We start from the raw sequence: 25,758 nt of genomic DNA, 5'->3' as shown, positions 1-25,758 counted from the left end.
CAGTGTTTACTATGGCTAATCCAGACTGCAAAATTTAGTAGAGCCAATGTTCATTGATCATCGATGACGATCTTATACTTTCTCCTCCAAAAGAAGCCCAAGATTTCCCCCTAAACCTGCCCAGCATCTTGCCCATTCCACAGAATGAGAAAATGAAGTTCCCAGCAGGGACTGAGGTCCTGTGGGTTCTGTCTGCCAAGAATTAGTGGTTTCAGTTTATGGAGAGGTGTGGATTCTCTGAGAAGCATCTGTACTGACCACATGAAACAATATCCTCTCCTCAGAAGGGGAAAGAAGATTGCTTATCACCCCACACCTCTGCTTCCAGGTCCTGACCTTCCCCCAGGGCACAGGGCAGTCACTGTGAAGTTCCCAACGATAGAAAGGGAAGAGTCCACACTAACAACAGAAGGGCTATGCCTGCTTCAGGGGACCCCGCTCACCCAGTTCCCCCTTCTCTCACTTGCCCTCCGGCCACACTGTCCTTCTTCCTCACCACCTCCCCAGGGGTGGTCAGGAAAGAAAGCCCCTCCTTCATCCCCCTCAATGTTCCTCCACTCCCCCCGCCCCATCACTAGGGTGTCCAGGACATTGTGTGATTCAGGAAACAGCTCAGACGTGAGGTTCGCAGCAGGCCGAGGAGGAGGAAGAAGGGGCCGTGGGAGCAGAGGAGGTGGTTGTTGCTTCAGCGAGGGGCTCTGAGGGTCCCGCTGGAAGGGCAGGGGGGATCTGGGCGTGGGGCAGGGGCTCTGGAATGCAGCCCCCTTCACTGCTGCTGCCACTGCTGCTGCTGCTGTGTCAGCCAGTCGTCAGGACCAGAGGTGAGTCACCGCGGGGCAAGAGGCCCCGCGACCCACCTTCCTTAGGAGGAAGTCCAGCGGGTGGGGGACAGAGGGCCAAGGTCCTTGCTTTGAGGCAACACTGGATGGAGAAGATTCTTGCCCCCAAAATGGGACAGTTGGCAGGGAGACCCGATTCGGCTCCTGCAGCTACACAGACCAAGGCTGTGGGCCTCATGCCAGGGGTGGTGACCACAGGGGGATGGGTGAGAGGGTGCCCACCCCCGGGCAGAACCAAGTAGGCCCTGGAACTAGGGGACAGCATGTTCTTGCAATCATGTTTAGAAATAAGAGAGGAAACAGAGTGACCACCTGCTGGGGGAAGAGATGAGAGGGAACAGGAGATGGAGACATGGGAAAGTCAAGTCCCTTTCCCGGTCCAGCTGTCCCCACCCCTGGTGGCTCAATGCTGGGCCCTTCCGGGAGGAAATCCCTTTAGTGTTTCAGCCATTCACCTCCCAGGAGTCCCCTCAGCCCCCCTCCTGATCCCTGTTGTCTTGCTTCCGAGGGATGGGGCCTGAAGCTGGACTTGGGAGGTCAGAGAATAAACAGGAAAGGAAGGGTGGGGATTAGTAACTGAGAGACCTGGGATCTAGGGGGCTGGGGTGTGAGTGCCACGTGGGGACTAGAACAGGGGCGTAAAGGTGATGGTGGTGTGGAGCACCTTCTTGGGCTGCTGCAGGCAGGTCCCTCCCAAGCATCCAAAGGAGGGCAAATGGAGCCCGATGCTCCCTGCTCCCATCTCACCCTCATCTCCATCCCTAGGGCTGCAGTGTGGGAGTTTCCCAGAACCCTGTGCCAACGGAGGCACCTGCCTGAGCCTATCCCAGGGGCAAGGGACCTGCCAGTGAGTGCACCTCATGGGAGTGGGAGACGGGGAAGGGGAACAAGGGAGGGGATGCGGAGAATGGGAAGAAAGGAGAAAGGAAGGAGGCGAAGAAGATGAAGAGAAACAAATGAGGCAAAGGAGGGAGGCAGGTGGGAACAGAGGGTCAGGATGTGAACTTTCCTCTCTCCACCCCTCCCAGGTGTGCCCCTGGCTTCCTGGGTGAGACATGCCAGTTTCCTGACCCCTGCCAGGATGCCCAGCCCTGCCAGAATGGAGGCAGCTGCCACACCTTTCTTCCCACCCTTCCCGGCTCCCCTGGCACCCCCTCTCCCATGGCCCCCAGCTTCTTCTGCACCTGCCCCTCTGGCTTCACTGGCGATAAGTGCCAGGCCCAGATCAGGGACCCCTGTTCCTCCTTCTGTTCCAAAATGGGTCGCTGCCACCTCCAGGACTCAGGCCGCCCACGATGCTCCTGCATGCCAGGATGGACGGGTGAGCGCTGATGGGAGAGGGAGGAAGGGACAGGAGGGGGCCGTGGACTGGGCTGTGGGGTAGGAGAGATGGAACTGGAGCCCAAGAGACTGTGAACCCTTGGAGGATGGAGGCCTCGAGAATCAACCAGCCAATTCTTAGTGATCCGTTTACCGAAACTGACATTCACCAGCAGAATTGTAATGACTGCTAAAACATTGAGCTATTTCCAAGCCAGCTGGTAAAGAACTACTGCCATAACCCCTTAGCACAGCACCCTGACCACTTTCCCCGCCCCCTCAATCTCCCCTGACCCAGTAGCTAGAGGGTTAATGCCTAGCACATCAGGGGACCTCCAGGACTCTGCATTCTTTTTTTTTAATTAATTTATTTATTTTAATTGGAGAATAATTACTTTACAATATCATGATGGTTTTTGCCATACATCAATATGAATCAGCCACAGGTATACATGTGGCCCCCCTATCCTGAACCCTCCCCCAATTTCCCTCCCCACCCCATCCCTCTGGGTTGTCCCAGAGTACGGGCTTTGGGTGCCCTGGTTCATGCATTGAACTTGAACTGGTCATCTATGTTTCATATGGTAATATACATGCTTCAGTGCTGTTCTCTTAAATCATCCCACCCTCATTTTCTCCTGCTGGCTCCAGAAGTCTGTTCTTTACATCTGTGTCTCCTTTGCTGCCCTGCATATAGGATCATTAGTACCGTCTTTCTAAGACTCTGCATTCTGAGCACCTGAGTGGCTCCTTTTCTGAGTGGTGGGAGCCCACACTACCATCGGGGAAGATTGCAGTGGTGGGAGGTGTGATGGGGATGGGAGGATCCTGACCCGGAGAGGGGAATGGATGGCCATCCCAGGAGGAGGGGTGCAGTCCTGGGGCACAAGAGCAGGATGTATGGTGGGCAGGTGTGCTACCCTGTCAGGGGTGCCAGGACAGAGCTGCGAGGACCTGGAGAGAAAGGCTCCATGGCACCTAAGCAGGATGGAGAGGACTGGACCAGGAAGCAAAGCTCACGTGACCAGGAAGTACTTGGATGTGGGTGCCCCCAGGAGGGGTGGACTAGAGGCCAGGCTTCTCAGACTTGAGCAGGCACAGCAGTCACCTTTGATTGGTGGATGGACGGATGGATGTATTGTGTGTGCTCAATCATGTCCAACTTTGCAACCCTGGAAGGCCTTAAAAATACTAGTGCCCCCATCCCAGAAAGCCTGCTCTAGTGGGTCTGGAGCAGACCCAGGGAATGGAGATTCTTAAACTAACCAGGACATTCTGAGGAAACTGGGCCTGCAACTGGGTGTGAGAGACCAGCATATATGACAAGAAGAAGGATGGGCAGTGGCAACTTGCCAGGCCTTGTGCTTCAGAGGAGGGGCTCTGGGCAGCCCCCTCCAAGGGCCCATAGCCAGTTCCGCCACTGACTAGACATGACCTTGCATATGATATTTAAGCTGTCTGGATCCTCAGTTGTCAGCCAGTGTCCACACTTCATAAGGCTGATGTGGATAGGAAAGGGGGCGATGCTCAGAAAGTGCTTATTTAGTTCAGTACCAGCAGCCACTGCCACCATTCCCACTAGTGCGCACGGCTGTGGAATCTCTTTACCACGATACATTACAACCACCCAAAGATCAGGGAATCAGGATGAGAGAGGCGAGATGACTGCCTGAGGGCACACAGCTGGCGGGGACAAAGCCAGGGGCTATGTCACCTGCCTTCAGAGGATCCATGCTTTCTACTTCCCCACCACGTGCTCATTCATGTCTGACTCTCATTCATGTCCAACTCTTTGTGATCCCATGGACTGTAGCCCACCAGGCTCCTCTGTCCATGGGATTTCCCAGGCAAGAATACTGGAGTGAGTTGCCATTTCCTACTCCGGGGGATCTTCTCCACCCAGGTCACCACTAAAGGGACAGACACCAAGTCCCAGATTTTCCCAAGCAGGGTTGATTCACAATACTCCCACCAATAGCCACATGTTCAGTTTTCGGCTGGAAGAAAATGTGGTCACTCCAGAGAGAACCCTACCCAAAAAATGATAAAACTGAGGATGATGGACCAGGACAGGGAGAGGATGGGAAGAAGGGAAGGAAATATGGAAATCAGACACAGAGATAACCCAGAGTGAGAGCGGGTCATTCTGGAGGAGCTGGAATGTGTGCATTGTTGGAAACGGCCCCCTCACCGTCCGTCCTCTACCTCAGGTGAGCACTGCCAGCTTCGAGACTTCTGCTCAGCCAACCCCTGCGTCAATGGAGGAGTGTGTCTGGCCACCTACCCCCAGATCCAGTGCCGCTGCCCACCCGGCTTTGAGGGCCACGCCTGCGAACACGACGTCAACGAGTGTTACCTGGACCCAGGACCCTGCCCCAAGGGCACCACCTGCCATAACACCCTGGGATCCTTCCAGTGTCTCTGCCCTGCTGGGCGGGAGGGTCCACGCTGTGGACTCCGGCCGGGACCCTGCACCCCCAGGGGCTGTCTCAATGGAGGCACCTGTCAACTGGTTCCAGGGAGAGACTCCACTTTCCACCTGTGCCTGTGTCTCCCAGGTGTGTCCTCACGGGGGTCTTCCTGAGGCCCCTCTCTGGGCATGCAGGTGGTGTCCCATGGGTCCCTTCTCTCAGCTCATGGCACGACCCTGTCAGGCTTCACAGGCCCAAGCTGTGAGGTGAATCCAGATGACTGTGCTGGGCACCAGTGTCAGAACGGGGGCACCTGCCAGGATGGGCTGGGCACCTACACCTGCCTCTGCCCAGAGGCCTGGACAGGTGAGTCGTTTAAGCCAGGTGGATGGCACCGGTGGCCCGGATGGTCAGCCCCCATCTCTAGTCCTCACATGGCCCCCAGCTGCAGCACCTGTCCCCTTCTCACTCCCCTACAGGCTGGGATTGCTCTGAAGATGTGGACGAATGTGAGGTTCAGGGTCCCCCTCGCTGCAGAAATGGGGGTACCTGCCAGAACTCAGCTGGAGACTTCTACTGTGTGTGTGTGAGTGGCTGGGGAGGTGCCGGCTGCGAGGAGAACCTGGACGACTGTGTGGCCGCCACCTGTGCCCCTGGATCCACCTGCATTGACCGCGTGGGCTCCTTCTCCTGCCTCTGCCCGCCTGGGCGCACAGGTGTGACGCAGAGGTTCAGGGAGGCGGGAGGCGGAGATGCTAGGTGACTGAAGCACCAGGAGAGCACCTGGGAGCTTCAAGCAGCCTCTGAGCACCTTGCCCACCCCGCCCTCCAGGCCTCCTGTGCCACATGGAGGACATGTGTCTGAGTCAGCCATGCCATGAGGAAGCCCAGTGCAGCACCAACCCCCTGAGTGGCTCCACACTCTGCGTATGTCAGCCGGGCTACACAGGGCCCACCTGCCACCAGGACCTGGACGAGTGTCAGATGGGTGAGGCACCCCCCTCATCAGACCCTCTCTAAGCCCCCACACAGCCTCTGCCGAAGAGGGAAACAGGCAAACTGTTTTTCAAATTAAAAATCATCTCAGGAATTCTCTGGTGGTCCGATGGTTAGGATGCCGCTATTTCACTGCCGAGGGCCCGGATATAATCCCTGGTCAGGGAACTAAAATTCCACAGGCTGCACAGCGGCCAAATAAAGAAATGAACATCTCTTTTTTCCTGAATTTGTCCTTATTTGGCATCTCTTTCTTAGCCAGTCTTCTCACCAATACTCAGCCCTCCAGACTGCATTTAGTCATCTCTCAAGTTTTTTTTCAGATTTTTTTTTATGTGGACCATTTTTTTAAATTCTTTATTGAATTTGTTACAATATTGCTTCTGCTTTATGTTTTGGTTTTTTGGCATCAGGCATGTGGAATCTTAGCTCTCTGACCAGGGAGTGAACCCACACCCCCTGCATTGGAGGTGAAGTCCTAAGCACTGGCCCACCAGGGAAGTCCCACTCCTTCTCCACTTTAAGGTCACAACCCCTTTCCCCACTCTGATCTCATTTGCCACAGACAGGCCCCCCAACACCTTCCCTGCCACTCAGGCCTTCTTGCCCTTCCACCCTGAGCCCAGTGGACTCCCAGGTCTTCTCTCCTCCCAGCTCAGCAAGGCCCCAGTCCCTGTGAACACGGTGGCTCCTGCCTCAACACGCCCGGCTCCTTCGAGTGCCTCTGTCCGCCTGGCTACACGGGTTCCCGCTGCGAGGCCGATCACAACGAGTGCCTGTCGCAGCCCTGCCACAGGGGCGGCACCTGCCTGGACCTGCTCGCCACCTTCCAGTGCCTCTGCCCACCAGGTACCAGCTGAAGGGGGCCTTGGGTGGAGGAGCCAGGGAACTAGTGCTGAAGTCACTGGACGTGACCCCTCCAGAGCATGGTTAGCCTGAAGCCAGTTGGGGTCAGATAGCAAAGAAGGCTTCTCCTCGTCTCCTCACCCCCCAGATGAAAACTTTAAGAAACCAGTGACCCCCCACCCCCACCCCAGGAAAAGAGCTTCCACAGATGGTAGTGAGCTTGCACACTGCTCAACTCTGTGTTCATTTCATGGCCACCGTAGCATGCACAACCTGATCCACTGTATGCAGAGGCCCATCAAGGGAGAGAAAAGCAGCAGTTAATAAACTTTTCATGCTGCAGCCTCTGCTTATGTCAACCCAGAATGTTCCACCTACTCAGGGAAACTCGACCCTGTAGAGATCAAGAGTAAACTTTTAAATTCCAAAGGGTCTATGTGCTTGAATCTGGCTTAGTGGGAAAGGAATACTGCAAAGCAGCATCTACCTATAAGTTAGAGTTAAGGGGAGAAACATCTCGCAGAGAGACAGTGATGGAGTCAATAGCAGGGAGCTGAATGAAACTAGAAAAATAGTAGCTTACTTCTGCCTGAGCATCTTGGGGGCATTATCTAATCTTTACAGTATCCCTCTGAGGTCAGCATTGTTACTATGCCCATTTATAAATGAAGAAACTGAAGCACACAGGGGTTAAGTGACTTGTTCGAGGTTGCCCAGCTAGTAAGTGGTAGAGTCAGGATTCAAACCCAGAGCTTTGATAGTTTCACCCACTACACCACACAGCCTTCCTAAGCTGAGATGTGTCCAAGGAAAAATGCTGAGAACACTATCCAGTAATCCAAGCAAGGGACAAGGTTGTAGATACTAAGGAGTTTCAGAGGCAGGCTCCCCAGGCAAAAAGAGGGAGGCAGCTGAGGTCCAGAGGGTGATCCGCATCAGTTCAGGGTGAGACAGCGGAGACCAGGAAGAGCCCGGAGAAACAGGACAAGTATGGGAATGACACAGGTTCCCAAACACCTTTCAAATCCCCACCTTGGGGATCCCTGGTCTCCCTGGCATGGAGGCCTGCCCAGGTAGCATGGAAGGAGTGGATCACCTCCAAGCAGATGCCCATTTGTCACACTGGTACCCAGAAAACCTCCAGGCTGCTCAGCCCTCCCGGGTGAGCCCTGCCTTCTGTGCACTGAGGAATGGCCTCAAAAGACACTTTCCAGGAGCCCTCCCAGGTCTCGGCAGGTGCCCTGCTCCCTGAGCTTTCACACTTGAAGGCAACAGAGCCACTGTCCAGCAGAGCAGCAGAGCCTCAGTTCATCTCTCCAACCCACATGCAGTGGCCCCCTAGGAGGGGCTGTCTGGTGGGTCAGGTCAAGGACAGTGCTGGTTCTGGAACCCAGCCTTTGGGGCAGAAAGGGGGAGGCAGCTGAAGCAAAGCTGACCCCACCTGCATGTCCTCAGGCTTAGAAGGGCAGCTCTGTGAGGTGGAGATAGACGAGTGCGCCTCGGCCCCCTGCTTGAACCAGGCTGACTGCCACGACCTGCTCAACGGCTTCCAGTGCATCTGCCAGCCGGGTAAGTGCAGATTCTGCTCCACGGTTCAATCCTGGCAGTCGCCACTGGCCTCTCGAAGATCTCTCAGGCCTGGCCAAGGAGTGCCCCATCTCTCCAACTCCCCTGCTTTCCAAACTGTCTTCTCTTCAGTTCAATTCAGTCATTCAGTCATGTCCGACTCTTTGTGACCCCATGAACCACAGCACACAAGTCCTCCCTGTCAATCACCAACTCCCGGAGTCCACCCAAACCAATGTCCATTGAGTCAGTGATGCCATCCAACCATCTCATCCTCTGTCGTCCCCTTCTCCTCCTGCCCTCAATCTTTCCCAGCATCAGGGTCTTTTCCAATGAGTCAGCTCTTCACATCAGGTGGCCAAAGTATTAGAGTTTCAGCTTCAAAATCAGTCCTACCAATGAACACCCAGGACTGATCTCCTTTAGGATGGACTGGTTGAATCTCCTTGCAGTCCAAGGGCCTCTCAAGTCTTCTCCAACACCACAGTTCAAAAGCATCAATTCTTCGGTGCTCAGCTTTCTTTATAGTCCAACTCTCACATTCATACATGACCACTAGAAAAACCATAGCCTTGACTAGATGGACCTTTGTTGACAAAGTAATGTCTCTGCTTTTGAATATGCTATCTAGGTTGGTCATAACTTTCCTCTTACATCCTGCAAATCTTCCCCTGCTCACTCACCCACCCTCATCTCTTTCCTGCCAAGTCACCCAAATAATCCTCCCCTCCAGCCCTCCTTCAGAGCCCTCCATACCCTCCCCCTGCCTGCTCAGGGTCCCCGTTGGTCTTGGCACTGATAGCCATGGATGCAGGGAAAGTCATCCCAGACCTTCATTCTCCAGTTTCACGGGACATCCCTCTGTTCCCAGCTGTAATAACTGATGTTTATTGAATATTTACTCCAAGCCAGGCACTTGGTTATGTACTTTCAGGCATTATCTCATTTAATCCTTTCAGCAGTACCATGATGTAGGTTATATAATCATTCTCCTTTTACAGGGGAAGAAAAGTGAAAGTGAAAGTCGCTCAGTCAGTCTGACCCTTTGTGACCCCATGGACTATATAGTCCGTGGAATTCTCCAGGCCAGAATACTGGAGTGGGTAGCCTTTCCCTTCTCCAGGTGATCTTCCCAACCCAGGGATCAAACCCAGGTCTCCCTCATTGCAGGCGGATTCTTTACCAGCTGAGCCACAGGGCATCCCACAGAGGAAGAAAGGGGAGCCTAGAGAGGTTGGGTAGCTTGCCCAAAGTCACATGGCTGACAGTGGCTGAGTTCCACTTTTATGCATCACCCTCCTGTCATCTCCACCTGCCCCAGATGTCTTTTCTGGAAGTTCCTCAGGTTCACTTTTCCTAGCAAGGGGAAAGGCCAGGACTTGTATTTATTCTTCTGATAAAAATGTATTTCCAGCATTAGTACACATATCCAATTATGCCTTATATGAAGGCTAAAGTTACCAAGTTATGCTCTGTTATGTCCTGAAATTCAAATCACTATTAGAGAAGCCCCCACATTGGTGCCTTTGTCATATAATGACACATTTATACAAAACCTCAAAACCCAAATCCTTTGAAACCAGATTCTCTCCTTGCAATTTGTAACCATGTTATTTCTATATTTGTAAGGAGAAAGCTAGGTTTCCCCAGTAACTCAATGGTAAAGAATTCACCTGCAATGCGGAGACACAGGTTCCCATCCCTGGATTGGGAATATCCCCTGGATGAGGGAATGGCTATCCACTCCAATAATCTTGCCCAAAACTCCTATGGACAGAGTAGCCTGGCAGGCTCAATCCATGGGGTCACAAAAAAGTCAGACTGGACTAAGCAACTAAACAACAAAGAAAAGGCTAAATACAAGTGTTAACTCAACTTCTTGTTTGAATCCATGAAATCATCCCTTTAAATCTTAAACATTTGTAACAAAGTCCCTCATAAGTCTAGAGAAAGTAAAAAAAGAAAAAAAAAAAAAGAAAAAAAGACCTTGGTCATCTCTCCCCACTCACTCCCCACCCCTCCAGGTTTCACTGGCCCCCAGTGTGAGGAGGACATCAACGAATGTCAAAGCTCTCCCTGTGCCAATGGCGGGGAGTGCCAGGACCAGCCTGGATCCTTCCATTGCAAGTGTCCCCCAGGTAAACTGGGGCTCAAAAACACTGGAGGTGACAGTGGGGACATGGGGCAGACTTCCATGAAGGGCCCTGATTCCCCTGTTGTACCATAGGCTTTGAAGGCCCACGCTGTCAGGAGGAGGTGGACGAGTGTCTGAGTGGCCCATGCCCCACCGGAGCCAGCTGCCTTGACCTCCCAGGAGCTTTCCTTTGCGTCTGCCCCTCTGGCTTCACAGGTCAGCAGGGGAGAGGTTGGAAAGAACTGGAGGGATATTTGAGCACAACTCGGGTGGAGTCATTGATGAGTGTCTGAGGATTGGGATGTGAGAACAGAATGAGAATGGAATCCCTGAAAGTTGTGCAGTGCAAAATCTGCACAACCGTACAGGCACTGAGGGTGTTACTGTAGGATTCACATCTGGCTCAACATGAATGATATGACTGGAGACCAGGAGCAGAGGAGGAGATTCAAAGGCAAGCCATTCATTTGCTTATTTAGCAAACATTTATTAAGTGCCTACTGTGCCGACACAGACACAAAGTTGAGTTGCTATCCTTGAGTGACTTTAAATCTACTGCAGAAAGACCAGAAGGTCTCTTGTTAGCTCTGAGGAATGCATAGGATCCTATAGGAACACAAAGAATTGGCCAACCCAGACTAGAGATGAGAAATGATGGCTGAACAGAGTCGTAAAGACTGAGCAGGAGTTTGTCAACACAGAATGCTAGGCAGTGTGTTTTAGCCACAGATAACAGCACGTGCAAAGGCACTGGGCAGGGGGAGGACAGAAAAGCACGCCCCACTTAAGGAAATGTAGGACATCCAGAACTTGGAGTGCCAGGGCAAAGGTGAGAAATGTAGCACTTCTAGGAAGGTCATGTCATGCAGGACCCCATGTGTCATTCTGAAGAAGTTGGTATCCTGAGGTATCAGGGAGCCACTGGAGGATAGGGTAATGGGAAGTGAGCAAGTCATGCATAAGAAGTGCCTCCAACCTCATCAAGGACAAAGACGGACTTTGTTTTCTGACCCATCTCTGTAGGCCATCTCTGTGAAATTCCCCTGTGTGCCCCCAACCTGTGCCAGCCCAAACAAAAATGTCAGGATCAGGAGGACAATGCCCACTGCCTCTGCCCTGATGGAAACCCAGGCTGTGTCCCCACAGAAGACAACTGCACCTGCCACCATGGGCACTGCCAGAGGTAACATCTTCCAGGCCCTCCCCATTTATAGTCTCCTCTGGGTCCTCCTCAGCTAGGGCAGGAGAAGACAGCCAGTGAGGTGCTGGTCTGTAGGAAATGACCAATACGGAATAGGAAGGAGAGGACAAAGTTCTGAGATCACAACCAATGGGAGGGCTTGACTGGTGAGTGTTATCCAGTGGGGAGAGTTCATAAATAAAGAGGGAAACAAGACTTGGGAGGATCAAAGCAGAAAGAAATGTATTAAATCCCAGGACCAATTCATATCATTCATTCAGTAAATATTTATTGAGTGTCTATTACGTGTGGATACTTTTCCAGGCACTGGGAAAACAGCACAAAAGAGACCAAGTTTTCATATCTAACCTCATGGAGCTTTTGTTTTAATGTAGAAAAACAGACAATAAACAAGTTATAGAAGGAATAAATGGATAGATAGATCTAGTTGGAGAAAATTAGTGGGGTTTGTCAGGCAAAAGGGGGGCAATGCTGAGAGCAAAGAAAGGGGCCAGAGTCTCAGGACCAGAAAGAGAGAGGTCATAGGGGTCTGACCAGTGGGGAAGAGAGAAGAGAACCCCCTCTTTCTTTCTATGACCAGATCTTCATGTGTGTGTGATGGGGGTTGGACAGGACCAGAGTGTGACACAGATCTGGGGGGCTGTGTCTCCACCCCCTGTGCCCACGGAGGGACCTGCCACCCCCAGCCCTTTGGCTACAACTGCACCTGCCCCACAGGTTACACAGGTGAGGCGCTCCCTAAACCATGTATACCTGGGCTGACCACCATCTAAATCAAAGGCAAGGCCAGTGGAGACATGTGTCCAAAGGGCTCTGGGTCTCAGTCACCACCAAGAAGAACTGGGACTTCCCTGGTGGTCCAGTGGTTAAGACTCTGCGCTTCCACTGCAGGGGGCACGGGTTTGATCCCTGGTCCCAGAACTAAGATTCCACGTGCATGCTGCAGGCACAGCCAAAGAAAACAGTGCAGGAGGTGGTGAGAAAAGAAAAAATGTTGGGTGGGGGAGAACAGTGGGAATGGAGATGAGGAAGGGAAGGAAAGGGAAGAGAGAAAAGGAAGGTTCACTTTCTCAGACCCCACCCACTCCCCTCAGGGCCCACTTGCAGTGAGGAGGTGACAGCCTGTCACTCAGGGCCCTGTCTCAATGGTGGTTCCTGCAGCCCCAGCCCTGGGGGCTACTCCTGCACCTGCCCTCTGAGCCACACGGGGCTCCGCTGCCAGACCAGCATTGACCATTGTGCCTCTGGTGAGTTCCCACCACATCCTGGGGCTGGGCCACAGAAGGATGCAGAAGGGGATCAGGGTACATTGGTAAAAAAATTAACTGGACACAGAGAGCGGTCGTTTGGGTGGGGAAGTTGGCAGGGTAGGGCGGTGGTACCCTGTGTGTGACTGAGGTCACAGGCCAGGTTACAGGCAAGGAACCCAACCCCTCACAGCCTCCTCTCTCCAGCACTGTGCCTCAATGGGGGCACCTGTGTGAACAAGCCGGGCACCTTCTCCTGCCTCTGCACCCCAGGCTTCCAGGGCCCACGCTGTGAGGGAAGGACCCGTCCCAGCTGCGCAGACAGGTGAGCAGGGCACACAGACCCCTGGAGGAAGGGAGGGAGCCCTGGCCACCTTCTGCTCCGTCTCCTCTGGGGCTCCGTGCTGCCTCTCGCCCCAAGCCCCGCATTCTTCCACTCTGCCTTCCCTCCGGCTTTCCCACCTCCCCAGCAGTTGCCTCCTCACACGTCACACACTCCCACCCCTTGTTTCCCTGACCCTCCTCCTACTGTGCCCTCTCTCTTTCTCATCCAGCCCCTGTAGGAACATGGCAACCTGCCAAGACAGCCCTCAGGGTCCCCGCTGCCTCTGTCCCCCTGGCTACACAGGAGGCAGCTGTCAGGTGAGGGGCCGGGAGCCAGGTGTGCAGAGAAAGGAGGGGCGGGAAAGCTCCAGTTAGAGGGCCTAGGGCATTGACAGGGGGCAGCACAGAAGCTTGGGAGAGGTGAAAGGAGGTTTGGGAGTCTAGGAGTTGAGCTTGATGTCTGTATGGCTCGCTGAAAGGATTTTTGATCCCAGCAACTCTTCTGGGATGCACATATCCAAGGAAATCAGGGAGGGTGACCTGGTCCCAGACCATTCAGGAGAGAGTTTTGGGGGGAAGGGATTTTGAGGAGCTGGCAGAGGACCATCTCTGGGCCTGGGAACCTGATGCTCCTTCCCGCCTCACACTCCCTCCTAACCTTCAGACGCTGATGGACTTATGCGCCCAGAAGCCCTGCCCACAAAATTCCCACTGCCTCCAGACTGGGCCCTCCTTCCAGTGCCTGTGCCTCCAGGGATGGACTGGGCCTCTCTGCAACCTGCCGCTGTCCTCCTGCCAGAAGGTTGCTCTGAGCCAAGGTACCAACCCAAGACCAGCTAGGGAGCAGAGGAAGAGCAAAAGGGTCTCCTCCTCTAACCCACCCCTAAGGACATCCACACACAACAGTTGGCCAACTGATCGACTAAAAGCTGAAGCAACACATACCAACTAGTTATTGAAGCTGCAGCTCAACACCCAGGACAGCCTAACACAACTCAACTCCTAGAACCACGTTCAACACAACTCAAGGAACACTACGCAGCCCAGCCAATCAGACTCCAGTTTAACACAATCACCAGGGACATAACCAGTTCCAGGGTGGAACAACTCAACACTGTCATTACCATCATAACTCAGAGTGAACCACATTTAACTGACCACACGCAACACACTCCACCATGACCCCCTCACTTGGATGTAATGCCAATTCCCTAGTAAAAGAATACCTTCCTTGCTCAAGTAAGTGTTTTTTTTTTAATTACTTATCTTTGGTTGCACTGGGTCTTCATTGCTGCTCACAAGCTTTCTCTAGTTGCAGAGAGCAGGGGCTACTCTCTAATTGTGTTGCATGGGGCTTCCCATTGTGGTGGCTTCTCTCGTTGTAAAGCACGGACTCCAGGTGCACGGGCCTCTGTAGTTCCATACACGGGCTCAGCAGTCATGGCCTGAGGGCCCAGCTATTCCTAGGCATGTGGAATCTTCCCAGACCAGGGATGGAACCCGTGTCCCTGCATTGGCAGGAGGATTCTTATCCGTTGTACCACCAGGGAAGTCCTCAAATAAGTTTTGATATGAAAACTCAGGGGAGAGACCATTGTGAAGACGGTAGATGGAAATCAGTAAGCGAACATCAGAGAATGGCGAAACCCAAGGGATGGAGTTAGACTGTTAAGCCAAGTGTCTCCACCTGAAGTTTCTCTTGAGTTCTTCCTTGCTTGAGACTTGTTTAAGGCCAAGAATACAGTTGCTTATAATGTTCTGTTAAATCAAAGAAGAGGTATTTCTCTCCATTCTGACAAAATATGCAGGAGAAGGAACTTAATTTTTTTTTAATTGGAGTATAGTTGATTTACAATGTTGTATGAGTTTCAGGTGTACAGCAAAGTGAATCTAAAAAAGAAACAGTCTTTTGTAGATTATTTTCTCATATACACCATTATGGAGTACTGGGTAGAGTTCTCTGTGCTACACAGTAGGTCTTTATTAGTTATCTATTTTATATATAAAAGTGTATATATGTCAACCCCAACCTCCCAATTTATCCCTCTCTCCCTCCTTAACCCTGGTAATCCTAAATTAATCTTCTACATCTGTAAATCTGTTTCTGTTTGGGAGATAAGTTCATTTGTATCTTTTTTTTTTTTTTTTTTTTTAGATTTCACATATAAGCAACATCATATGGTATTGGTCTTTCTCTGTCTGACTTACTCACTTAGTATGAAAATCTCTAGGTCCATCCATGTTCGGAACATGCTTAATCTCTTCAGCTTCAGGGGCCTACTGATTCCTCAGGCTCCAGGTGGCCTCCCCCCACCCCAGATGTGTTAGTGGCCCCTCCATGGACCTCTCTGCTGAGTGTCTGGGGCCCCTGCGCATCCTCCCAACCCACTTAGCTTTACTGTCTCTCTTCCCAGGCACAGAAGTCTCTTCCCTGTGCCAGAACGGAGGCGTCTGCATTGACAGCGGCCCCTCCCATTTCTGCCACTGTCCCCCTGGATTCCAAGGCAGCATATGCCAGGACCAGGTGAACCCCTGTGAGTCCAGGCCCTGCCAGCATGGGGCCACCTGCGTGGCCCAACCCAACGGTTATCTCTGCCAGGTGAGAAGGTCTAGAGGAGGTGGGGGAAGACAAAGTTGGGCTGGATATGGAAAACAGCAGTCAGGGGGCAGAAAGGGTGGGGAGAAGGCATTTTCATTTACCCCATACGTCCAACCAACCACCAAGTCAAGCTGTTTTGCCTCCTGAATATTTCTCAGCTCTGTCCTTGCCCCTTCACCCTCATCCCACTGCCTTAGTCCAGGCCTTCATCTCATTCCACCTGGACACCTGCATCAGCCTCCTAATAATTAATATCATCGCTGCCTCCACACTTGTCCTCCTAAAGGTTCACCCTCTATTCCACCACTAGGGTGCTCTGTTGAAAACATTAAGCTGGCCTGTCACTCTCCTACTTAAAACCTTTCAGTGGGGACTTCCCTCGTGGTGGCTCAGCCAATAAAGAATCTGCCTGCAGTGCAACAGGTGAGGGTTTGATGCCTGGGTTGGGAAGATCCCCTGGAGATGGGAATGGAAACCCACTCCGGTATTCTTGCCTGGAGAATTCCATGGACAGAGGAGACTGGCGGGCTACAGTCCATCGGGTCACAAACAGTCAGACATGACTGAGCAACTCACACGTTCACTTTCACTTTCACCAGGGGTTAAGACATGCTTCCAGTGTAGGGAGCCCAGGTTCGATCCCTGGTTGGGGAACTAAGATGCCACAGGTCTCGCAGCATGGCCAAAAAACGCAAAAACCCTTCAGTGACTGCCCACCTCTTTCACAGTGAAGTCCCAAGCCAGCGTGACCCAGCCCTGCCTCCCTTTCAGGCCTCATCTCTCTTCACCCACCACTCAACTGCTCCAGCAACACAAAACTGCAGCTGGCTTCCCCACACCCCAGACTGGCTCCTCGGTGGCTTTCCTCACCCCTCTTCCACTGGCTGGTGCCCAGGAGGCACCTGCCTCAGGGAAATGTCCCTAACTTCTCTCCAGACTGGGTTAGGGCCTCTCCTTGGTGGTTCAGGTCACTGAGCAGGACAGGAAGGCACAGCTGGGTTTTAATTCCAAGCAACCTGATCCATGTACTCACAATCATGACTTTGAATAGAAGGCATAATCCCATAACTACCCTCTTTCTTTAAATTTTCAATGTATTTTTTAACTTTTTATTACAGGCATTTTCAAACATACACAAAAACAGCGTACTGATGAGTAGTGAACCCCCGTGCACCCATTACTCAGCTCTACTTCCTCTTTCATGAAACTACTTCCTCCAGAAGTTTTCAAAACTCCCACCTCCCTCGTCTGCTTCTTCCAACCCTCTGGCCATTCCTGACACTCTCTGAATTGTTTTTTCTCCACCTTTCTGAAACTTTCCTGGTACTCCATTCTTGCATACTCTCCTTCCTCCTGCAAGAACTCAGCACGTGGTACAGACCTCACAATGACCCTTTTCTCACCAGCAGGATATGCAACAATCAGAAAATGGTTAAGGTCATGAGTTACTGAGTCATAGACTTGTGCTGAATCCCAGCTCTGCCACCTACCAGCTGTGTGACTTGTGCAAGGCACTTATCTTTCAAGGAATCAGTTTCCTTTTCTGCGAAGTGAGAATCAAATGAGATGACCCATAGAGAGGGTGGTCAGGAGAGTTCTAGAGGTTATGTGTATAAATCACACAATCAGTGATAGCTGTCTCTTCTCTGGTTGACTGAGAATTTCATGGAGGCAGGGAAGCAGTTCTAATTTTCTTTTTATTTCTAGAGCCTGAAAAGATGCCTGGGCACAAAGTAGGCAATTCAATAAATGCTTGAAAGTGAAAATGTTAGTCACTCGGTCGTGTCTGACTCTTTGCAATCTCATGGTCTGTCCATGGAATTCTCCAGGCCAGAATACAGGAGTGGGTTGCCATTCCCTTCTCCAGGGGATCGTCCTGACCCTGGAATTGAACTCCCATCTCCTGCATTGCAAGCAGATTCTTTACCATCTGAGCTACCAGGGAAGTCTAATAAATGCTTATAAATTAATAAAGCATGAGAGAACCCAGTGGGTGTGTGGTTGGAAGAGGGAGGTTTTATCAAAAATGGAATTATATCTAGTGGTAATGAATTATAGAGATTGGGACTTGGAAGGGGACAAGGTCCATATTACTGAACAATAATGTCTCATGTGGAGTTCAGGTTAAAGGGTTAGGCTACACGTGACTGTGATGGAGGGTGAGCTGAGTGATGCTTTGAGTTGGAAGGTGGGATGCTAGGCAGACCATCTTGCACTGGGTCCCCTAGAGTGCCAGGAGGGTCTCACTTACTGGTTCCCTGTCTGACCTTCTTTGCCTACCAGTGTGCACCCGGCTACAGTGGACAGAACTGCTCAGAGGAACCGGACGCATGTCAATCCCAGCCCTGTCACAACCAGGGGACCTGTATCTCCAAACCCGGAGGCTTCCACTGTGCCTGCCCGCCAGGCTTTGTGGGGCTGCGCTGTGAGGGGGACGTGGATGAGTGTCTGGACCGGCCCTGTCACCCCACAGGCACTGCAGCCTGCCACTCTCTGGCCAATGCCTTCTACTGCCAGTGTCTGCCTGGACACACAGGTGAGGCCTGAGATAGGGGCGTGCGCATCTCTAGCCATAGCTGAACTGACCATGGAAGCCCAGACAAGCCCCACCCACAAGGTAGCCTAATCATCTGGCCCATTCCCTTGCCTCAGACCCCAGCCTAGAGAACATGCACCACCATCCCTGCACCTGTGCAGCTAGTGATGGGCTGACTCCCAGGAATGAGCTGGGAAGGAGGCAGCAACTGGAGGAGTGTCATGTTTTATCCCACCCCTCCGCAGGCCAGTGGTGTGAAGTGGAGCTAGACCCCTGCCAGAGCCAGCCCTGTGCCCACAGCGGGTCATGTGAGGCCACAGCAGGGCCACCCCCAGGATTCACCTGCCACTGTCCCCAGGTGAGTGACCACAAGCTGCTTCCTCTGTTGCCCCCAATGCTAACACAAAAGAAACCCTGAGCTGGGAACCTGGGGGAGCACCTGAGAGGCAATTATCAGAGAAAGCCATCTCAGGTCCAGAGGGGGACGTGACCCTCAGAAGCAGTGACGGGGAAAGGCAGAATCAGGTGAAAGTTTGAATGGAACTTTCAGAAGTCATGGACATTGCCTGTGGGAAGGTCCACAAGGCTGGCTGGGTGACCGTGAATAAGTTCTTTTAACTCAGTGTGTGTATTTGTTTATAGACCTCAAATGCATGAAACGGGGTTCATCTTTATACATATATACATATTTATTTATTTTTGGCTGCCCTGGGTCTTCATTGCTGTGCAAGGGCTTTCTCTAGTTGCAAAGAGCAGGGGCTACTCTCTAGTTGTGATGCAGGGGCTTCTCAGTGTGGTGGCTTCTCTTGTTGCCGAGCACAGGCTCTAGGCACATAGGTTTCAGTAGCCATGGCTTACAGGCTTCAGGGAGCAGTCTTGGTAGTTGTGGCACACAGGCTTAGTTTCCCCATGGCATGTGGGATCTTCCCAGACCAGGGATCGAACCTGTGTCCCCTGCCTTGGCAGGAAGATTCTTAACCACTGGACCCCAGGGCAAGTGAAAGTCACTCCATCATGTCCAACTCTTTGCAACCCCATGGACTATACATATACAGTCCATGGAATTCTCCAGGCCAGAATACTGGAATGGGTAGCCTTTCCCTTTTCCAGGGAATCTTCCCAACCCAGGGATCAAACCCAGGTCTCCCACATTGCGGGCAGATTCTTTACCAGCTGAGGCACAAGGGAAGCCCAAGAATACTGGAGTGGGTAGCCTATCCCTTCTCCAGCGGATCTTCCCGACTCAGGAATTGAACTGGGGTCTGCAGCATTGCAGGCAGATTCTTAACCAACTGAGCTATGAAGGAAGCCCTAGGTTAATCTTAAACCTTGGTTCATGGTACAGTAAAATACAAATTAATATTAGTTTATGCATAGCCTTCCTTTATTTTCTTTAAAAGATAACACCGGTGAACTTAACTCCAAAATTACATTTTCCCCTTTACTATTGTTACAAATTACACTTTTTTCCCCTTTATAACTGTTTTCCCCTTCATTGTTGTTACAAATTACATTTTCCACAGGGTTTTGAAGGCCCCACCTGCAGCCACAGAGCCCCCTCCTGTGGTCTCCATCACTGCCACCATGGTGGCCTGTGTCTGCCCTCCCCCAAGCCTGGACTCCCACCCCGCTGCGCCTGCCTCAATGGTTATGGGGGTCCGGATTGCCTGACCCCACCAGCTCCTTCAGGCTGTGGCCCTCCTTCTCCATGCCTACACAATGGCAGCTGCTCAGAGACCCCCGGGCTGGGGGGCCCAGGCTTTCGCTGTTCCTGCCCTGCCAGCTCTCCAGGGCCCCGGTGTCAGAGGCCCGGAGTCAAGGGATGCGAGGGCAGAAGTGGAGATGGGGCCTGTGATGCTGGCTGCAGTGGCCCAGGAGGAAACTGGGATGGGGGGGACTGCTCCCTGGGGGTCCCAGACCCCTGGAAGGGCTGCCCCTCCCACTCCCGGTGCTGGCTTCTTTTCCGGGACGGGCAGTGCCACCCACAGTGTGACTCTGAAGAGTGTTTGTTTGATGGCTACGACTGTGAGACTCCTCCAGCCTGCACGTGAGCCTGAAACTGATTTGGGATGATGGGCAGGGGGTGGTGGGGGAGGCAGGATGAAGACAGAAGGACACAGAAGAGTCTGAGTTACAGTGTGACCATAGCCTCATGCTCCGGGGAGCTTCCACTCTAATAATCATCGCTAAATAGGGATAGAAGACACTAGACTCCAACCCAAGGGAATGAGGCAGCATGAATATTTAACGTGGGGACCAAGAAAGAGGGCACTGCCTGTCTGGGCTACCCTCTGAGTATCATGGGAACCCTGGCCTCAAGCCAGGCAACTCTTGTTGCCATGGAGAATCTCCCCTAGCAACCAGCATCCCTGAGGGAAAAGGGCTCCCTTTTAGGGAGCCAGGAGTTGGGGAGGGTAGAGAGGGGACAGTGTTAGGAAACAAAGGTCAGTAGACATTAGGGTGTCTGGACTAGCTACCGTCCAGGGAGTAAACCCACTACTCCAGAACTGCCCCCACTAAGCAAAACAGAGCCCTAGAGTCTGTAGAGTATCAGGAATCCTTTCTGGGACGAGGGAATCCAGTTTCTTTAGGGTCCTGAGCCGCCATCTCCTCACCCCACAGTCCAGCCTATGACCAGTACTGCCGCGATCACTTCCACAATGGACACTGCGAGAAGGGCTGCAACACGGCAGAATGTGGCTGGGACGGGGGAGACTGCAGGCCGGAAGATGGAAATTCAGAGTGGGGGCCCTCCCTGGCCTTGTTGGTGGTGCTGAGCCCCTCAACCCTGGACCAGCAGCTGCTCGCCCTGGCCCGGGTGCTGTCCCTGACTCTGAGGGTAGGGCTCTGGGTGAGGAAGGACAGTGAAGGCAAGGACATGGTGTACCCCTATCCTGGAGCCCAAGCAGAAGAGGAGCTAGGAGGAACCCCAGACCCCTCTCAGCAGGAGAGAGCAGCCCCCAAACAGAGCCTACAGGCAAGGAGACAGATTCCCTGAGCACTGGGTAAGGACAATGGCGGGGCGGGGTGGGGGAGGAAAGACATCAGTTCTTTAACTGGCAGAGGGAAGCCAGGGACTAACCCAGGGGTCTCTTCCTCACAGGTTTGTGGTGGTAATGGGTGTGGACTTGTCCCACTGTGGCCCCGAGCGCCCTGCATCCCGCTGCCCCTGGGACCCTGGGCTCCTACTCCGCTTCCTTGCTGCAATGGCTGCAGTGGGGGCCCTGGAACCCCTACTGCCAGGACCCCTGCTGGCTGCCCACCCTCGTGCAGGCACCGGTAGGTGATCCCGTCATTTCCCCAATTTTGTTCCCAGGCCAGCTTTCATGCCAGCAACCTCAACGAAGTCAAATGAAACAGAAGCACTGAGACCCCAAATGTTGTTTGTGGAGACTTACCCTTGTTAACCTTCTTCTCTAAGTATATCTCCTCACAACCCATTTGCTCTGCAAGCTCCATCTCCCTGAGTCTTTTATCCTAACCTCTATCATAGACCGCCCACAAACCTTGAGTTCTGGCCTATTCTCTCCAATAAGCCAAGAGTTATCCAATCATCTGCAAATCAAACAGTTCATAGCATTATGGAAGAATAACAACTCTTATATGCCACTTACTATGTGCCAGGCCTTGCTCTAAGCATTTTATAGTATTATTTAATCCTCCCAACAAACCCTATGAGGCAAGTACTATTATTACTCCTATTTTACAGTTGAGGAAACTGAGGCAAAAAGAGGCATCTGAACTTGCTCAAAGGTCTCACCAGAGTACCCAGCCTCACCAGGCATGGCCTCTTTTTCTGTGTCTCTTCCACCAGAGCCCTCCGCCAACCAGCTTCCCTGGCCTGTACTGTGCTCCCCAGTGGTCGGGGTCCTTCTCCTAGCCCTCGGGGCTCTTCTCGTCCTCCAGCTCATCCGTCGCAAGCGCCGAGAGCATGGGGCCCTCTGGCTGCCCCCTGGTTTCACTCGCAGGCCCCGGACTCAGCCAGTTTCCCGCCGACGTCGACCCCCGCTGGGCGAGGACAGCATCGGCCTCAAGTGAGAGTGAGAAAGAACTGGGGCTCAGGGAGGGGACTCTTTCCCGTGGAGATATTGGTGATCAGAAGCAACAAGAGATGCTAATGCAGAAGCTGAAGACACAGGAAGGGACAGGAAGGGGAGAGAAATGGGAAGGCTGCTGGGAATCTCTGGGGCCCTGAAGGTCCTCTCCCCACCCACCCCCTTCCAGGGCACTGAAAGCAGAGGCAGACATGGATGAGGATGGTGTTGTGATGTGCTCAGTCCCCAAGGAAGGAGAGGAGGTGGGCCAGGTGAAAGCACTGGGGCAAGAATGGTCCTAAAGTGATGGAGGGGTTGAAGGGACAAGTCACCCTGCCTTCACTGACCCTTGTTCTGATCCCCAAGGCTGAAGAAATGGCCTCACCCCCCAAGTGCCAGCTCTGGTCTCTGAGCAGTGACTGCCAAGAGCTCCCCCAGGCAGCCATGCTGACTCCTCCCCAGGATTCTGAGATGGATGTCCCTGACGTGGACACCCAGGGACCTGGTACGTGAGTCATCCTAAACCAAGAAAATGAAAACTCCCTTTGACCCCTTTTAGAATCACAAAGTCCTTTGATATCTGAACTGGATAAACTAATACCACAGTAAGTGCTCAAAGTGTGGTCCCAGGACAGAAGCAGCAGCATCACCAGGGAAATTGTTAGAAATATTAATTCTCAGGTTCCACTCCAGAGCTTCTGACTCAAATTCAAAATACCAGGGAATCTGTGTTTTAACAAGCCCTGTAGGTGAGTCTGAACCAGGGCTCAAGTTTGAGAATCACTGCTCTAAAATGTTAAAGTATTAAGGCCTGACACTTCCTTTTACAGAGGAGGAAACTGAAGCCCAGAGTAAAACAGAAAGTCACTGACACAAGCCACACAAAAATCAAGATCCCAAGCTGGGCTTCTTGACACCTCAGGCCGTGATTCTCCCTAGGCCTCCATGTTCTCCCACTTTCCCAGTTGTCCCCCATGTCTCATGTCTCATCCACAGATGGGGTGACACCCCTGATGTCAGCAGTCTGCTGTGGGGGCGTGGAGTCCAGGACCTACCAGGAGACATGGCTGGGAAGTCCTGAGCCCTGGGAACCTCTGCTGGAGGGAGGGGCCTGTCCCCAGGTTCACACTGTGGGCACTGGGGAGACACCCCTGCACCTGGCTGCTCGATTCTCCCGGCCAACCGCTGCCCGCCGCCTCCTCGAGGCTGGAGCAAACCCCAACCAGCCAGACCGGGCAGGGCGCACCCCGCTTCACACGGCTGTGGCTGCTGATGCTAGGGAGGTTTGCCAGGTCAGTGCACACTGGGGTTGCTAAAGGACACTGGGCAAACTTGCAAGTAAGGCTGGGCAAAAGCCTTCTCCAGGGTTTGGCAAAGAGGAAGGTGATGATTGGGGACTGACAGAGAAACAAGAACAGAAGACTGAATATGGATTGGGAGGTGGGTTAGCAGTGCAAGGGGCCTTAGCTAACAGTCCAGATATACCAGCAGTCACTGGTCCTCTCTGGCCCCTCCAGCTCTTACTCCGCAGCAGACAGACTGCAGTGGATGCACGGACAGAGGATGGGACCACAGCCCTGATGCTGGCGGCCAGGCTGGCTGTCGAAGACCTGGTTGAAGAACTGATTGCAGCCCAAGCAGATGTGGGGGCCAGAGACAAATGGGGTATGGATCTGGAGAAGCTGATGTTGTGCTATAGAGAAACTGAGCAAATGGGGTGTGAGGTAAGATCTAAAAAATGGGGGGGTGGGGGCAGCAGAGGAACCAACCGGAAGCTGGGACATTCCCTCCCACCCTGCTGTGAAGGTGGTAAATCTGCGGAGCAGTAGCAGCAGGAAGCACTTGAGTCTGCCCTCAGCATCCTCAAACACACACACACACACGCTGCCCTTGCCCACCGGGAACTAGGATGGAGGAAGAGTGTCTGTGAAAACGGAGAGGGGTCTCGTGGGAGGGACGCGGCCTGCCGGTCCCATAGACCCCAGAACAATGCCCTATTGTCCCTCCCGCGCGCCGGTGACGTCACCAGGGGCAACGCTTCCTGCAGGCCGACGGTCACCCGGACAACGCTTCCGCCTCAGAGGGACCCGGCGGGCGGAACAGCCCTTCCCCCAAGACCAGAACCCGTGGGAAACAGGAACCCAGGCGTCTGGCCCCTAGCCTCGCGGTAACTACCTCTCACGTGGTCCCCTAGGAAAAACAGCGCTGCACTGGGCCGCCGCCGTGAACAACGCCCGGGCCGCCCGCTCCCTTCTCCAGGCGGGAGCCGATAAAGACGCACAGGATGGCAGGGTTAGATGGGACCCCTAACAAACTGGGAGCGGGAGAGGTGAACTGCGAAAACCCTGAGGGGGCGGGGCAGCGGTCAAGAAGGAGGGCCAGTCCTGCGGGCGTGGCCTTCCCTGACCTCGCCCTTCGCTGTTTCCTCCCGCGCAGGAGCAGACGCCGCTGTTCCTGGCGGCCCGAGAAGGGGCGATGGAGGTAGCTCAGCTGCTGCTGGGGCTGGGAGCCGCCCAAGGACTACGGGACCAGGCCGGCTTAACACCCGGAGACGTCGCCCGTCAGCGCAACCACTGGGATCTGCTGACGCTGCTGGAAGGGGCGGGGCCACCGGAGGCGCGTCACAAACCCACGCCGGGCCGCGGCGCCGGCGCCTTCCAGCGCGCGCGGACCGCGTCCGGAAGCGTGCCCCCGCGTGGGGGCGGGGCTGTGCCGCGCTGCCGGACGCTGTCAGCCGGAGCCCGTCCGCAAGCCCGGACTTTGTCCGTAGACTTGGCCGCGCACGGGGGCGGGGCCTACTCGCACTGCCGGAGCCTATCGAAAGGAACAGGAGAAGGCCCGCCCCTCCGCGGCCGTAGGTTCTCAGCAGGCATGCGCGGGCCTCGGCCCAACCCTGCAATGGTGCGAGGAAGACCCGGGGTCTCGGCCGGGAGCGGGGGCGTGGCTGCAACTGTTGACTGGCCCTGCGACTGGGTGCCCTGGGAGCCTGCGGCCCCGCTTCCAACACGCCAATCCCGCCTCCTTGCCTAACACCGTCCCCTGAGCGGGGATCCCCTCAAGTTGCCTGGGGTCCCCCAGCCCACCAAGTAATACCCTTAAATGCAGGAGGCGAGGGTCAAAAATAAAAGGCCACATTTCAGGGAGGGATTCTAAAAGTGGGTACTCATTAAATAACAAGCAGTCTGGAAGGCCTCTAGGTTTTAAGATCCTTGTGCCTCGAAAGTGAGAGATCAAGAGTGTAGTGTCCCTCCCAGAATGATGTACATCACATCGTCCTCCACGTGGGGGAAACTGCAGCCCTGGAAAGAGGGTTCAGGGTACTGGGATGAAGCACCCTGATGAGATGGCCAGCCTCTCTCAGAAAAGAAGGATGAGGGGTAACAGGAAGTACCCTTGAACCAAGAACTGCAAACTGACAGAATGTGAGATGTTCTTTTCTGTATATTGTTCCCAAAGGGAGCCTCTATCGCCTGAAATCCCCAATACCCGCAAACGGCTGACATATTTATTGAGCGCCTACTGTGTGCCTGGCACTGTGTAGGCGCTGAAGACAGGGCCAAGGGTTACGCCAACTGATGACTCCTTGCATTCTCCCACCACACCCTACCCCCAAACTATTGCAGGGATGAAGTGCCACCCTTCTAGCCACCACTATCTCTAAGAACACCAAATCTGTCACCCCATAATAAAGATGATTTGAAGTGT

General features: G+C 53.4%; 1 protein-coding gene across 1 annotated transcript; it reads left to right on the top strand.

Moving 5' to 3' along the window:
• Positions 1-618: 618 nt before the first annotated feature.
• Positions 619-25,758, top strand: NOTCH4 (notch receptor 4). The gene is given in 32 exon segments (XM_005901628.3): positions 619-821; positions 1,605-1,686; positions 1,868-2,160; positions 4,370-4,717; positions 4,814-4,936; positions 5,050-5,286; positions 5,403-5,558; positions 6,221-6,415; positions 7,868-7,981; positions 10,003-10,116; positions 10,206-10,328; positions 11,136-11,295; positions 11,894-12,039; positions 12,408-12,560; positions 12,768-12,885; positions 13,115-13,202; positions 13,549-13,702; positions 15,299-15,483; positions 17,767-18,019; positions 18,265-18,377; positions 19,543-20,066; positions 20,642-20,973; positions 20,976-21,024; positions 21,123-21,298; positions 21,834-22,053; positions 22,244-22,325; positions 22,420-22,558; positions 23,050-23,345; positions 23,571-23,718; positions 24,248-24,345; positions 24,490-25,024; positions 25,027-25,758. Coding segments are annotated over 32 exon segments (5,973 nt in total). The 5' UTR covers positions 619-754; the 3' UTR covers positions 25,179-25,758.

This window comes from Bos mutus, chromosome 23 (genome assembly GCF_027580195.1).
Source record: "Bos mutus isolate GX-2022 chromosome 23, NWIPB_WYAK_1.1, whole genome shotgun sequence".
NCBI lineage: Eukaryota > Metazoa > Chordata > Mammalia > Artiodactyla > Bovidae > Bos > Bos mutus.
Note: the sequence above shows the minus strand (reverse complement) of the source record. Positions and strands in the feature narration are given on the sequence as shown.